At 47.5% G+C, this 16,400-nt stretch overlaps 1 protein-coding gene across 1 annotated transcript in view; it reads left to right on the forward strand.

Annotated features, from left to right (window-relative positions):
* Nucleotides 1–9,169: 9,169 nt before the first annotated feature.
* Nucleotides 9,170–16,400, forward strand: part of LOC126199124 (uncharacterized protein DDB_G0286379-like) — an 83,157-nt gene continuing 75,926 nt past the window's right edge. Inside the window, exons 1-2 of the mRNA XM_049935879.1 lie at nucleotides 9,170–9,295; nucleotides 12,873–13,107. Coding sequence (XP_049791836.1) covers nucleotides 9,170–9,295; nucleotides 12,873–13,107 — 361 coding nt within the window. The remainder of the gene's footprint in view (nucleotides 9,296–12,872; nucleotides 13,108–16,400) is intronic.

A 16,400-nucleotide genomic window follows, 5' to 3' on the forward strand; every position in this document is an offset into this window, starting at 1 on the left:
CAGGCCAAGATCAAGACGCAGTATAGTAAAATCCAGACAGGACGTTAAAATGTGGCGGACCGTCAGCAAGTGCCCACATGGGCAGAACTGCGCCGGCGCAGCCATCAGCAGATGGCGATGGCTGAACCAGCAGTGTCCAATTCGTAACCGGGCCAAAACTACCTCCTCCCGCTGAGAGGGATGTAAGGAGGACGTCCAAGCCGCGGGAAGAGGTTTCAAGGCCCGAAGCTTGTTGTCTGTAAGTGCAGCCCAATCGGCATGCCACAGCGATAAAATGCGCCGACAAATGACCCTGCTACAATCTGATGAAGAGACACAACAAAAAGCTGTCTGAGGCTGGAGGACCGCAGCCTTGGCTGCAACATCTGCAGCTTCATTCCCAGGGATACCGACATGGCCAGGAACCCACATAAAACTAACCGGAGAACCGTCGTCCACCAGCTGCTGAAGAGAGCGTTGGATCCAGTGCATGAAAGGGTGAACTGGATACGGATCACTGAGGCTCTGGATGGCGCTCAGGGAATCAGAGCAGATGACATAAGCTGAATGTCGGTGGCGGCAGATGTAAAGAACAGCCCGGTAGAGGGCAAAGAGCTCAGCTGTGAAGACCGAACAATGGCCATGGAGCCGGTATTTGAAACTTTGTGCCCCAACAATAAAAGAACAACCGACCCCGTCATTGGTCTTAGAGCCATCTGTATAAATGAAGGTCATATTAATGAACTTCGAACGAAGTTCGACAAAACGGGAGCGGTATACTGAACCGGGGGTAACCTCCTTTGGGACCGAGCTGAGGTCAAGGCGAATGCGAACCTGAGCCTGGAGCCAAGGTGGCGTGTGGCTCTCTCCCACTCTAAGGGTTGCAGGGAGTGAAAAATCAAGGTGTTGAAGGAGGCAACGACAGCGAACTCCAGGGGGCAGCAGGGCAGAGACATACAACCCGTATTGACGATCGAGGGAGTCGTCAAAAAAGGAACGATAAGGCGGGTGGTCGGGCATTGACAGTAGCCGACAGGCATACCGACAAAGCAGTATATCGCGCCGGTAGGGCAGTGGCAATTCACCGGCTTCAGCATGAAGACTCTCGATGGGACTAGTATAAAATGCTCCGATCGCAAGACGTAAACCCCGATGTTGTATGAAGTTGAGGTGGTGTAAGATAGACGGCCGTGCAGAGGAGTATACGAAACTCGCATAATCCAGCTTTGAGCAGACGATCGACTGATATAGGATGGTTCGAACCGCTCCCCACAACATACCACTGAGAACACTGAGGACATTTAGTGAACGGGTACAACGGGCAGCCAAATATGACATGTGGAGACTAGCTAAGTTTCCTGTCAAATGTAAGACCTAGAAATTTTGTTGTCTCCACGAATGGGAGAGCAACGGGACCGCGTCGTAAGGATGGTGGGAGAAACTCTTTATAGCGCCAGAAGTTAATACAGACCGTCTTCTCGGCAGAAAAACGGAAGCCATTAGCGACACTCCAGGAGTAAAGATGGTCAAGAGAATGCTGAAAACAGCGCTCCAGGAAACATGTACGCTGCATGCTGCAATAGATGGTAAAATCATCCACGAAAAGGGAGCCTGATCCATCAGCTGGGAGGCAATCCATTATTGGATTGATCGCTATGGTGAAGAGAGCGACACTCAAAACTGAGCACTGTGGCACCCCATTCTCCTGGCGAAAGTTGTCGGACAGGACAGAACCCACACGTACCCTGAACTGTCGATTAATTAAAAAGGAACGAATAAAAAGAGGGAGGCTACCGCGAAGGCCCCATGTATGCATGGTGCGGAGAATGCCCGCCCTCCAACAGGTGTCTTAAGCCTTCTCCAAATCAAAGAACACAGCCGCGGTCGGGCGCTTCCGCAAGAAGTTATTCATAATGAAGGTTGACAAGGTAACCAGATGGTCAACAGCAGAGCGGCACCTACGAAATTCACATTGTACATTGGTAAGTAGGCGCCGAGATTCGAGCAGCCAAACCAAACAAGAGTTAACCATTCGCTCCATCACCTTACAGACACAGCTGGTAAGCAAGATGGGTCGATAACTGGAAGGCAAGTGCTTGTCCTTCCCTGGCTTAGGAATCGGTACAACAACACTCACACGCCAGCATGTGGGAACATGTCCCTCAATCCAGATGCGATTATAAGTACAAAGAAGGAAACATTTACCCGCAGGAGAAAGGTTCTTCAGCATCTGAATAGGCATAGAATCAGGCCCTGGAGCGGAGGACCGTGACTGGGCAAGTGCATTTTCGAGTTCCCGCATGGTGAAAGGGGCATTATAACTTTCACGATTCGAGTAGCAGAATTTAGGTGGCCTAGCCTCCTCTGCCTGTTTTCGGGGGAGGAAGGCAGGGTGGTAATGAGCGGAGCTCGAAACCTCTGCAAAAAAGCGGCAGAAGGCATTGGAGACATCCTCAGGGGCCACAAGGACGTCATTCTCGACCGTCAAGCCAGAAACTGCTGAGTGGACCTTAGTGCCTGATAGACAGCGCAGGCTACCCCAGATAACAGAAGAAGGAGTAAAACTGTTTAAGGTGCTTGTGAAAGCAGCCCAGCTGGCTTCCTTGCTTTCTTTAATAATACGATGGCATTGCGCACGTAATCGTTTATAAGTGATACAATGCGCCACTGTAGGGTGGCGTTTAAAGGTGCGCGAAGCACGTCGACGAGCACGTAAAGCGTCTCTACATGCTGCAGTCCACCAGGGGACCGGTACGTGACTTGGAGAAGAAGTGGTGTGAGGGATGGAATATTCAGCAGCAGTGAGAATGACTTCCGTGAGGTGTGCGACCTGACTATTGCAGCTTGTGAAGGTTTGATCCTGAAAGGTCGCCCCGGAAGAGAAGAGCCCCCAGTCGGCTTTGGAGATATTCCAACTAGCTGAGCACGGAGAGGGGGGTATGATGCAGGAGATGGATAACACACGGGAAGTGGTCGCTCGAATATGTATCAAGAAGGGCATACCACTCAAACCGGTGTGCAAGTTGGGTAGCACATATAGAGAGGTCTAAATGGAAACAGGTGTGAGATGTGTCCGAAAGAAAATTAGAGGCGGCAGTATTGAGGCAGACAAGATTGAGCTGGTTGAAAAGGTCTGCTAACAGGGAGCCCCTTGGGCAGGATGCTGGAGAGCCCCAAAGGGGATGGTGGGCATTGAAGTCTCCAGTTAACAAAAATGGTGCAGGTAGCTGAGCAATAAGTTGAATCATGTCTGCCCTAGTAACGGCAGATGACGATGGAGTGTAAACGGTACTAATAGAAAATGTAAAAGTGGGGAGAGTAATTCTGATGGCAACTGCCTGCAGGCCGGTGGACAATGTGATGTGATCGTAGTAAATATCATCCCGGACCAACAACATAACCCCTCCATGAGCCAGAATACCTACCACAGGGGGTAGGTCAAAATGCACAGAGGTGTAGTGCGCCAAGGCAATGTGATCGCATGGGCGGTGCTTCATTTCCTGGAGGGCTACGACGAGGGGACAGTGCAAGCTGAGCAGCAACTTCAAGTCCTCTCGGTTGGAGTGAATGCCGCGAATATTCCAGTGAATAAGTGCCATCGTGAGAAGAAAAGAAAGATGAAAAAAGTGGTCACCTCGAAGGCCGCTGAGGGCCTGGCTTCGAGCGAGTACTGCCGCCGCTATCAGTAGGCAGACAGTCATCGTCCATTGGTTCTATAGGTTCATCGGCTATCTCGTTAAGATGGCCGGGAGGAGAAGCTTCCTCCGCCGATGGACGGCCAGATGTTCGGCTACCAGCGGTGCGGCCAGGCGAAACGGAGGACGGCCTGGGGCGGCAACCGCTGGGTGGCGCAGGAGAAGAAATGCGCCATGGAGGAGAAGGAGAACTCTGCTTCCTACGAGCCTTCTTGGAAGGTCGTTTGGTGGAAGTACTGGTCGATGGCTGGGAGGTCGAGGTACTTAGGAAGTCTGCATGGGACGGTTCCTTCTTGAAGGCCCCTGCATCTGATTTCTGGATCTTCGTCTTAGCAGAAGCTGATGAAGGCGCTTGTGTTGGAGGGGTGACAAGAGGAAGAGGAGACGTCGACCGCGCGATCTTAGCACTGCCCGAACGGACGACCGTGGTGCCGAATGTCAGATCGCATGTCTGCGTCGCCACCTCCCTGGTAGTCCGAGGAGAGAGAGGACAGTACTGTACTTTCCCGCTGGGAGCAGTGCGGGCTTCCTACTAGCAAATAGCTTGCGAGCAGCCAAGGTGGACACTTTCTCTTTGACCCGAATTTCTTGGATACAGCGTTCTTCCTTGTAGATGGGACAGTCGCGGGAGGACGCTGCATGGTCACCCCGACAGTTCACACAATGAGGAGATGGAGGTGGACAGTCACCCTCATGGGCATCCCTGCCACAAGTGACACATTTAGCCGCACTGGAACAAGACTGGCGAGTGTGATTAAAACGCTGACACTGGTAGCAGCGCGTAGGTGTCGGGACATAGGGGCGAACTGAAATGACCTCGTAGACCGCCTTGATGCGCGATGTTAGCTTAACACTATCGAAGGTAAAGAAATGTGTCCAGGTCGGTATAAGGTCATTGTTGACCTTTTTCATGACCCTATGGACAGCGGTCACGCCCTGCTCAGCGAGGAAAGACTGAATCTCCTCGTCAGTCAATCCGTCAAGTGATCGAGTATAGACCACACCACGAGATGAACTCAAAGTGCGGTGAGCCTCCATCCGGACAGGAAACGTATACAGGAGTGTGGCCCGAAGCAGTTTTTGTGCCTGAAAGGCGCTCTCAGTTTCTAGTAACAAGGTACCACTACGCAACCTGGTACACGACTTGACAGATCCGGCTATGGCATCTACGCCCTTCTGGATAACGAAAGGGTTGACAGAGGAGAAATCCTTTCCGTCCTCAGATCGAGAAACGATGAGGAACTGTGGGGGCAGGCGGTAGTACTTTTGTCACTGGTGGCTGGTCAAGTTTCCGTTTTTGGGCAGAAGTCGAGAGAGATGGAGAGAAATCCATTGCAGAGGAATCCCCCATGATTGCCAGCATCTCCGACGGCACGATCCTTCCTTGTGGGGACCCTCTCAGAGGGCACTCCCGCCTTAGGTGAATGTTTACACCTCAGGTCACACCTCCCAAGAAACAGACGGAGGGACCAATCGGCATGATCAGAAGGTATCAGCTCAGGCAACACCCCTCCCTGGGCCTGGCCTTTACCAGGGGGTACGTGCGTGTTTTACTTGTCTACCCAGGGCAGGGAATTACGAGTTACCCCATCACCGGCTACACGAGCCAACATGTGGGTTGGCCTTCAGGCATGCACAGGGAGGAAAGAAGAGGAAAAACGAAGGGAGAGAGGGAGAGAAAGGACAGACTGTCTCAAACGCCGAGGCGGAGACCAGAGGGTGAATAAGAAGGCAAGGAGAAGAAGGCAAGGAGAAGAAGGCAAGGAGAAGAAGGCAAGGGAAAAATTAAGGAAGACAGTGAGAGGGAGAAGGACAAAGAAAGGAACCAAACAAAGGAAGGAAGAAAGCAGAATAAGTGAAAAACCAAAATGACCACAAATATAAGTCGTGGAACCGTCCGTCTCCAGACGCAGGCGCAAACTACCCCCTTGAGGGGGAGGGACTCCTTTTAGTCACCTCTTACGACAGGCAGGAATACCTCGGGCCTATTCTAACCCCCCGACCCATAGTGCGGGGTAGAAACAATGTCGGTGGTGACCGAGTGTACCACCCCATTAATGGCATCATCGGAAAGAGGCTCAATAGTGGCAATGGATGTGAACAAGTCCCAGTCAGCCTTTTTCATAGTCCATCTGCAGGGGTGGCCAGAAGAGTGATGCTGTGGCAGTGACAGAAGGATAGGGAAGTGGTCACTACCACACAAGTCATCATGCACACCCCATAGGACAGACAGTAATAGGCTAGGGCTGCAGATCGGAAGTTCGATGGCTGAGGACGTGCCACGCACCGCACTGAAATGTGTGACGGCACCATTATTTAAGAGAGAAACGTCTAGCTGTGCCAATACTTTGTCAGCAATGCTGCCTTGACCTGTTGCCACTGACCCACCCTACAGAGGTTTATGGGCGTTGGAGTTGCCCAGTAACTGAAAAGGTGGTGACAATTGGGCTATCAGTGCATCTAGGACATGTTGTGGGACATCACCTTCTGATGGAAGATAGAGACTGCAGACACTAACGGCCTGAGTCATCCACACCCAAACACCGACAGCCTCTAAAGGTGGTTGTAGAGGGGCAGACTTGCTGTGAAGGGAGTGATGGAAACAGATGCAGACGCCACCAGATACCCTCTCATAAGTTGCCCCGTTCCTGTAATAATCCCGATAGCCACGGAGGGCAGGGGTTCACGTCACCAGAAACCAAGTTTCCTGAAGAGCAATTCTGAGGAAAGGGTGAAGGCTGAGAAGTTGTTGGAGCTCAGCAAGATGGCGGAAAAAATTGCTGCAGTTCCACTGGAGGATGACATTGTCCATGGCCGAGAAAGGCATGAAGGACCGAGGAGCAGATTACGCCACTGGGTCATCTGCTCCCACTGTTTGAGTATCTGTGTGAGTGACAGCCATTGCGTCAGATTCCAGCGAATCCTAGGTCCACAGCAGACGCCAGAATCTCTACCGCGCCCTCAAATGCAGAGCTTTTAGGTTGCAGTGGAGTGGGTGCCTCTGAAAATTCCTTCCTTAGAGGTCTTATTCTTGGTCTTTTCTCACTGCTCCTTGGGTTTCATTGGCTTGGAGGACTTCACGGATTCTGTCTCAGAGACAGAGGAGGATCGTGAAGCCCCACGACCAGCTGCTTGTGGGCTCTTATACCACTGCCGGGCATCATCCTACCCACTTGTGGAACTTGGCAAGGGAGTGACCCAAGGGTCCCCTCCTTAGCCTTAGCATTGGTCAGTCAGTCCAGGGTCTTATATTATCAGATGTAGTGTCCTTTAACTATACCTGATTCCTTCCAAATGGAGTTGTCCCTCTATTAGTACTGGACACCAATCCTGCTCCTTGCTCTTTCTGTAAGATCCTGCAGTCTGGTGAGCAATGTGAATGAGGCTCTCTGCAGTTGACACAGATGGGAGGCAGGGCACATAGAGTATTGGGATGTGATGGGCATCCGCAATCTCTACATGCGAGGCTGGAAGTACAGCAGGAAGACATATGGCAGAAGTTCCAGCACTTCAAGCACTGTATCAGGGGAGGGATATAGGGCTTGACATCACAGTGGCAGACTATCACCTTGACCTTCTCTGGTAATGTATCACCCTTGAATGCCAAGCTGAAGGCACTGGTAGCAATCTGATTATCCTTTGGACCCCAAGGAAAGCGTCAGACAAAAGGAACACCCTGATGCTCTAAATTGTCTATCTCGTCATCAGACTGCAAAAGAAAGTCCCTATGGAAAGTAATACCCTGCACCATATTTAAACTCTTATGGGTTGTGATGGTAACTGAAACATCCCCAACTTGTCACAACTAAGTAACCTTCATGACTGGGCAGAGGATGCTGTTTTTATCAATACTGATCCAGAGCGCATTTTGGACAAGCCCTCCACCTCCCCAAACTTGTCCTCTAAATGCTCCATGAAGAATTTAAGCTTTGTTGACATGAAAGATTTCCCATCAGCTCTTGTACAAACTAGGAGCCTGGGCGAATAAGTGTCACTGCAATCCTGAGCCTTACACTCCTCCCACGGTGTGGTCAGAGAAGGGAACGATTTGGGATCATATTTCTGAACATTGAATTAACTCGAGGATGCTTAGAGACTGCTGGTAGCTGGCCACCAGCAAGAGATGATATACCACCCTTCAGTTCAGTTCATCCGCCATGATGCAACCCACTCTGAACAAGGGCCCTCCCCATGGGTGCCACCCAGCCTGAGCAAGGGCCACCTGGCAGGATGGCCATTGCCAAGTGTCCGGATGCCCCAAGGAGATAGGCATCTACTCCTTGGCATATGTCGGGAGTTAACAGCACAAGCATCAGCAGATTAATCCCTGTGTTGTCAGTGGGCTACAACCAACAGGGCACATTGTGGTCCCACCACAACTGACTGGCTACCATGCTGGATATTAGGTGCAAGAGAGTCCATTATCGTCATCTCTGCAAGCAACACTGCACAGTGCATGGTGAAAATCGCATCCAGGAATGCATCCTTGCCCAAGAGATGGTGAATGAGCGGGACTACAATGAGATGACGAGAGAAAGCTGGCTAAAGGTCTGAATGCACGATGGACACAACACATCATGAAAGGTGCCCCTCGCCAATTGGCTCGCTCTTTGGAAGTATTTGGAAAAATGGGGGTCAAACCCGAGAGCGGACCATCACATATAACCCAAAACATTTGAGACTCCTTTTAGTCACCTCTTACAACAGGCAGGAATACTGCGGGCCTATTCTAACCCTGAACCTGCAGGGGGGCGTTCCAGTTCTCGGTGGTACTGAGACATGAGGGGAATGCTCCTCTGTGGCTGTACAGTGGGAGTTTGGGAACTGGTGAGCGACTGGAGACATCATCTTTACTACATCTCTTCAGTCACCCACCACCTCTTTGAGTCTCAGGAGCATTCACCTTGTTACTCAGTACCACACAGGACCAAAACAACTGAGCCTCATCCTCCAACATGACCTCTCACCATGGCTTGAAATGAGCTATGTCCTACCCACTATTCTTCCCAGCCCTCTAACAGCGGTATTCTGCCACCCACCAAACCTACAAAATACCTCCATCCATCCCTATGCAACCCCTGCTCCCAAACCCTTGTCTAATGGCCCATATACCTATAATGTAACTGGATGCTGGACGTGTGCCATACATCTTCCCACCACCACCTATTCCAGTCCTGTCAGAAGGATCACAGGCAAGGCTACCTGTGAACCAAGTACTGTGATATACAAGCTAAACTGCAAGAAATGTGCTGTGTTCTACTTGAGCATGACAACCAACAAGCTGTCTGACAGATGACCAACTGTGCCAAAAAACAACTGGATCACACAGTTGTTGAGCATGCTGCCCAACAATGTGTTATTTATTTTAAGGACTGCATCATAGCATTTGACATGTGCTTCCTACCAACTCTAGGAATGGCGATCATATCAGAAGCCACAGGCTGACTGGCCAAGGGTGCAGACAGTGAGGGCCACAAACCCATATTAAGATAGATATGGATGACAACCAGGACAATGACAGCAACCACAGACAGAAATGGCAAATGATAACAACAACCACCATGAATGCACATGGCAGTGGACAAGTCTATAGAGTAAACCAGATCGAGAACCGAAACATGGTGAGGTTCGAGAACAAACAACAGTGTGTAAGGTATACAAGACAAGAGCTCAGTCAGAACTCAACTGACAGAGCCACTGCATTGCCAGCATTACAGAGCCGCTGCGAGTACCAATAGGTCGGCACGGAAGCCGTGGCTCGCACACAGTATTGTGGCAGTGACAGAAGCACTCACTGGTTATGAAGGTGGCCCCTAGTGGCTATCATTTATGTCCTTGCCTTCTGATAGACTGTCCAAATTGTCTAAACAGGACACCATAGGCCCCCTCTCAAAATGGGTGCATAGGGCCCAAAGGGCCCCAGTGAATACTTTTGGAGGTCAACAGTTGGTCTCCCATCAATGGAAGCCACCAGCTGGGAGAAGGAACACTAGACATTAAGCACTGAGCTGGGGTATTGCAGTGTGGTTGGTGACCGAGGTGCAGAGTGATGCAGTGGTGATGTTTTAACCTCCATACTCATGCCTACGGGAGCTGCTAACACTGTTCTGGAGTGCAAATAGTACTCATGAGGAGAAGGGACGTGTGAGGGCAGGGAGACCAACTCAAAATTATCCTCTGTTGAAGGTGTAGGCTGGAGGCAGGGCAAAGGTGGTCCATGTGCCGACTCACCAAACCTCTCGGGGTATCAATCATTTCATGGTGCTGCACGTGAGTCACCACCACAGTAGCTGGCATCCATGAGGTATTTGTCCCATACGAACATGCCTTAGCAGATGAACCAGGAGGATGTCATCCAGTATGTCAGGTTTGGGGTTCCTTGATTTGTAGTGCTACGAGATGGAGGAGTGTACACATCTGTCAATTGTGAAGGAGTTCTGCTGCGCTGTGGTCATGGATAGGAGTGGACCTGTAGGTGGCTTGGGAACATTGTGAGAGCTGCTGCCTTGTTATATGCACCCATGGCCTTCAACATTTGTTGCATAAGTGTGTGCGTCAGCCACTCTGCTTTGCCATTCGAGAAGGGGTGAAATGGAGGGCTACACAGATGTTTGATGCAATTAGCAGTGCAGAACTGTTCCCATGCTGTAGATGTAAAACTGGGGCCCATTGTCTGCGACGATGGTGCAGAGAAGCCCTTCAATGGTGAGAATCTGTGGAACGGCATTGAGTATGGCCGCAGTGGTGGTGGCCACCGTGCTGACCATGTAGGGTAGTTTCAATAAGCATCTACAATAATAAGTCACATCTCGCCAAGGAAGAGGCCAGCAAAATTTAAATTAATGCAATCCCAAGGTGCCACTGGGAGTCAGCCAGAGGCTAAAGACTGGAGTGGAACAGCCTATGCTTAGCACAGACAGAACAGTAGCTCACCATAGCCTCCACATCCTCTGTCAGACTAGGACAGTGGTCATGTCACCTGGCACAGGCTTTCATCTGGGACATACCCCAGTGTCCACGATGGAGGAAGTCCAAGACGTGTGTATGTAAGGTAGTCAGGATGACCGCATGAGGGATACCTGTCCCTGCATCCAGCAGGAGGCCATAAGAGAAGATGGGAAAGCTGTGAGAGAGGCGAGCCCTCCCCACAGCTAGTGAGCAGCAGACTTTGAAAAATAAGTTGGATACCCATGCAGGACATAGTGTACGAAAAACTGCAAGATAGGGTTGTGGCATGTATTTGCCACCACATGAGTAGTGGCAATGGGAAACTCTCTCAAGTTATGTTATTGATCCATGTTGATGTGAAAACAGGAGAGTACCAGTTGGTCAAATGCCGGGTCTCATCCTGAGGGCAATTGTAAAGGGCATCTGCATTTGCAAGTTGTTCTGTGTGCTTGTAGCTGATAGTGTAGTTGTAGGAGGCAAGGAAAAAAGCCCAACACTGAAGCCTCTGGGCCATCCACTTGGGAAGCCAAGAGCAAGGCCCAGAGAGCGCTAAGAGTGGAATATGGTCTGCAATGAGTAACCATGGACCCAAATACACACACATGGAATTTCTTCACAGTTAAGTTGATTGCCAGTGCCTCTTTCTCAATCTGGCAATTATTGTGTTACACAAGCATCAGTGTTTTGGATACATAGGTGATGGATTGCTCCATACAATCATCATTACGGCACTGCACCAATGCCATAGTGAGGAACACACGAAGCCAAAACAAGGGGGCACGACAGAGAAAAAGGCAGGATGTGGAACTTAACATATGCTTCAGCTGTGTGAAGGCCTGCTCACAGGACGCTGACAGTGAAACAGAATGCCTTTCTTCCACAACTGGTCGAGAGTGTGCCTCATATGTGCTGCTTGTAGAAGGAACTTTGAATAATAATTCACTTTCCCCAAAAAATCCTGCAACTGCTGGAGATTTTTTGGATGCAGGAGATAATTAGCAGCAGAAACATTACCATCAGTGGGCTGAACCCTTTCTTTGGTGAGAAAATGTCCCAGGTAGTCCTGGAAAAACTGTAATTTGTGCAAATGGTACTTTAGCCCTTCATCACGCAGTGTAGTAAAGAGGGTATGGAGGCTATGGAGTTGGTTTTGGTGCATAGCACCCATAACAGTTAAGTCATCCAGGTATTTTTAACAAGCTGGGATGGACATAGTTATCTGTACCAGGAATCTCTGAAAGAGCACTCAAGCGGAAGAGATTCCAATAGGTGAACACTTGTAACTGTATAAGTCAAAAGGCTTATTGATGACGACAATGTATTGCAATTCCTCATCGAGTTGAATATGTAAGCAAGGATCAGTGAGGTTTATTGTAGAAAAGAATTCACCTCCAACAAGCTGAGAGAAGATGTTCTGTTGATGGAGTATGGTGTAGGTTTCCACGAGAGCTTGCGCATTGATTGCCAACGTAAAATCTCCACAAAGCTAGAGGGAACCATTTGGTTGCTGGACTACAGCCAGATGTGTGGGCAAAGCACTGGTTTTGATCAATTATATGACCCCAGCATCTTTAGGGCAATGAAGCTCTAGCTTAACGGCCGTCCATAAGGACACAAAGAGGATGGACATGACAGGATGAGGGCACTGCATCTGGATGTAAAGAAATGTGTGGCGCACCCAAAACCAGGCTCAAACATGTGCGAAAGCAGCGCAAAAGTCACTAAGTTCCTGGAAGGGAACAATGTCAAAGATGATGTGTCTTTATCTGTGATGGAGAACCTGTACACTGAAAAAGCATCCAGGCTAAAAATGTTGCCATTGGAATGAACTTTGACAACTTACAGCATTGGCAGCCATGTAACCATCTTATTTGTGGCTGTAGTGATGAATTGACCTTCTGAGGGGCATACAACTGTCACCATACACAACCAACTTGCAAAAGGGTAGGGCCAAAGCCTGGTAGCCCAGATGAGTACATTGTGAGATTGATCATATAAATACCCATGTAGACTTTGAAATCAATGCCCTGAAAGGCAATCCTGAGATCAATAAGAAACTTGGGGGTGCAAGGAATTCCCTGGTGAACCATGGCCCAAAGCTCATGCACTGTAATGTGTTGCAAGTTAGGAGTAGGGTTAGTCTGATCTGAAGGCCAATGGCAAACAGTTCAGTGATGTCCATCCTTGCCATAAGGTGTTCAGTGTGCAGAATGATCAGGGTAGCTTGCCCATTGGTGCTACACAAAACAGGAAGTGCAAGAAGGCAGACCTGCTGGTTGCACTGACGTGGCAAGACTGGCTGCTCAGGTGTCACTGATGCACCTGAAAGTGACCAATCACAACACCGTCATCAAGAAGAAGGCTGAACAGTTTGACTCAACAGTGGTGGTTGAACAGCATCGATCACTGGACAGTGCAGACAGGCTGGTGCAGGAGGTACAGCCAGCATGCAGTGCTTTGGTGGTTACAGCCAAGCTTGCACTTTGTAAGGGCACTGCCTCGCAACTGTTGTCTGGAAGGCTGTCCAAACTTTCAGACCAGGACACCAGACCAACACCAGTTTTTTGAATTTTACATGTGGGAACCCTCCCTCCACTATAGCCTATGTTTCCATAACTCTCCTGCAATCAACCTTCATTCATTGGTCATTATCCTTCACACACTTAACTGCTCCCCTGTTCCCACTCCATCTCCACACAACCTTCTATTTCTCAAGAGCACCCAAAGTATCTTGCCTTCTCTCCTTCCCCGCACCCCCTCCCACCCACCAGCTAAACTTCCTACTGCACCTAACTGCCCTACCCCCTCATCACCTTATTTTTGTGTGCTCCTACAAATAGCACTTTACCATCCAACACCTGTACTCTGCTCTCCCTCTTGCCCTACCTGCCCCAGCCTCCTCCTCATGCCCACCACCCAGACTGATTCACCCATCATGAGCAGTTACTCGCAGTATGGTTCAGCAGCCAGAGACGGGTGTGACCAGCATTTGCAGAAACAGATACATGCATGCTTATGCATGTGGTCTACTTCACAAGAAGGCCTTCTGGTGGAAGCTTGTGTGTTTAGTAGTCTTTTTCTTGTGCATATCTGTGATTCAGCACCTCAATTGCATGGTGAGTAGCAACCCATCCTTTACATAACATAGTTGCTACCCAGTCCTGGATTACCATTGTCTGAAAAAAGTTTTCTACCTATTTTTGTTACCCTTTGTAGTTTGCTGACCATTGTTTGTATTACTGCCTTGTAATCACAGAGACTAGTTTCAATGTAGGTACTGTACAAAGTGTCAATAGTAGAAGACACTATCACTGTAGTAATAGTGAATAAAAAATAATTTTCAAACTTGTCACTGTATCTGTATAACTCAAACCATTGTTACAATGCTTACAACACTTTGGCAAATATTTATTATTGACCAACTTCATAAACTCTCTTCAAGATATCTCGCTCTTTAGTAAAATGAAATGTTAGTATTATATGACACATTCTCTTTCTGTTAGAATAGGTTCCTTTGCATCAGTGTCTCCCAAAGAGCGGTTTTGATAACATTGAACTGTTTTAGTCAAATTATACCATTTCATTTCCTCAATGCAATTCAATGCTTCATTTGTTATTTGATCTATCCATCTAATTTTTAGCATGCTTTTGTAGCACCACATTTAACAACCTTCTGTTCACTTCTTGTCTTAACTGCCTATCATCCTCATTTCCATTTACTCCAGAATATCTGCATGGAAGTCCCTAACAGTGAAGCTCACATCAGATGTGAATAAATTCCTCTTTTTCACAAATGCTTATCTTGCTATTGCCAGTCTGCATCTTATATCCTCTCTATTGTGGTCATTTATTTTTCTGTCAAAATAGCAAAAAAAAAAATTCATACGGGGAAAAATTCACTAATCTCACTCACTCAACATCACCTCATTTCCCTTGTTTAACTTTTGTGGATGTTCAACTTTCAATCTCTTTTCAAGGACCTTAATATTCCATTCAACATCATCTCTAAATTCTTTGCTATCTCCGACACAATGACCGCGTCATATGCAAACCTCCAAATTTTTATTTCTTGTCTCTAACTTCAATTTTTTTTTTTTCAAATTTCTTGTTCGTTTCCTTCACAATTTGCTCAATGTACAGCCATTTGTCAATCTTAGAACATGTTCTGACTTACACAAAAATTATCTCTAATAGACTTGTCTCCTCCATGAAAATCAACACAGATTCCAGAAACAGTGACCATATGAAACCCAACTCTCAATTTATGCAACCAACATACTGCAAGCCAAGGATCAAGAAAGTCAGGTAGATGCAGAATTTCTGAGAAGTTATTGACTCGATACCACATCTAAGCTTAATATCAAAGCATGAACATGTGAGGAACTGAGCAAAATTTATGACTGGATTAGGGATTTTATGGTAGGTACAACACAGGAAGTTAGCTCGCTGTTAATGTTGTATTCTAATGAACTGTCACGTGTTATCAGTATTAACCTCAGATTGTGCATTTATCTATAGTTAAGTAGTCTGAAAGAAGCTGTAGAAGTATTCAGTCATATGCTGAAATCTTTTCAAAATCATGAAACCTTTGGTACATACTTTGAATGTTCAGTAATGTAAAATTATGCACTGAACAAGTAGGAAAAACATGGTATTCTGTAATATCAATGACTCAGTTGGATCTGTCAACTCTTCCAGACATCTGGGTGAAACAATCTGAAGGGATATGAAACAGAACCTGTCAGAGGTAAAGCAGGTGGCATAATGCAGTTCATTGGTAGAACAACAGAGGAAATGAAATCAGTGCAGAAAAGAGACTGCATACAAGAAACTCATGTAGCCCATCCTAGATTATTCCTCAAATGCATAGGATGAACAGTAAATATGACTACAGTAAGATACTGAATGGATATGAAGAAGGGTAGCACAAATAATCACGGGTTTGTTCAACCCACTGGAGAGTGTCACAAAGATGCTGAAAGAATTGAACTGGCTGATGCTTGAAGACATATAAGGACTACCTCATAAAAACCCTCTTAAAATGTTGCTAGAAAAATGTTACAACCTCTTACATATCACTACCATAGAAATCATGAAGACAAAGTTAGACTAGTTAAAATAGATGCATATGATTTAAGCAATCATTGTTCCCAAGATCTATACATGAATGGAACAGGCAAAAGCCATAAACCTGGTATAATGGAAAGTACCTTCCACCATGCACTACCCAGATTTTTGCAGAAAGAATAACTGTGGATGTATACTGAACAACATTAGGAGTAGGCTCTCTTATAATGTACAATGCCCCTCTTTACCTCCTTCTCTCATAACTACTGTTTGTTTCTGAAGTTGCAAATCAGTATTTGCTTGCTGTATTTTATCCCTGATACCTTCCAAATTTCAAGGAGTCTAGTCCCATCAACATTTTTTAAAGCTTTCTCTAAATCTATTAATGATAAAAATGTAGGTTTGTCTTCCTTCAAGTTACTTTTTGGGTAAGTTTTAAGGCCAGCACTGACATTTATTCAGTAACAAAGTGATCCCTCCCAGAGATAATGTTCTATCAGCTTTTGATTATTCTGTACTGTGACAGAGTGATGGTTCAGTATTATTGACATCTGTAAGCACCTAGCTAGCTCTCCTACGGGTCTCAATAATTTGGGTTGACTCACCTACTCCATGAACTTTGTTTCCATTTAGGTATTTCAGTGCCTTGTCAAATTCTTCTAGCTTCCGCATATACCTCATATCATGTTCACCTCCTTTCTTCTCTCTTTC

The sequence above is a fragment of the Schistocerca nitens genome, chromosome 8 (assembly GCF_023898315.1).
Source record: "Schistocerca nitens isolate TAMUIC-IGC-003100 chromosome 8, iqSchNite1.1, whole genome shotgun sequence".
Taxonomy (NCBI): Eukaryota; Metazoa; Arthropoda; class Insecta; order Orthoptera; family Acrididae; genus Schistocerca; species Schistocerca nitens.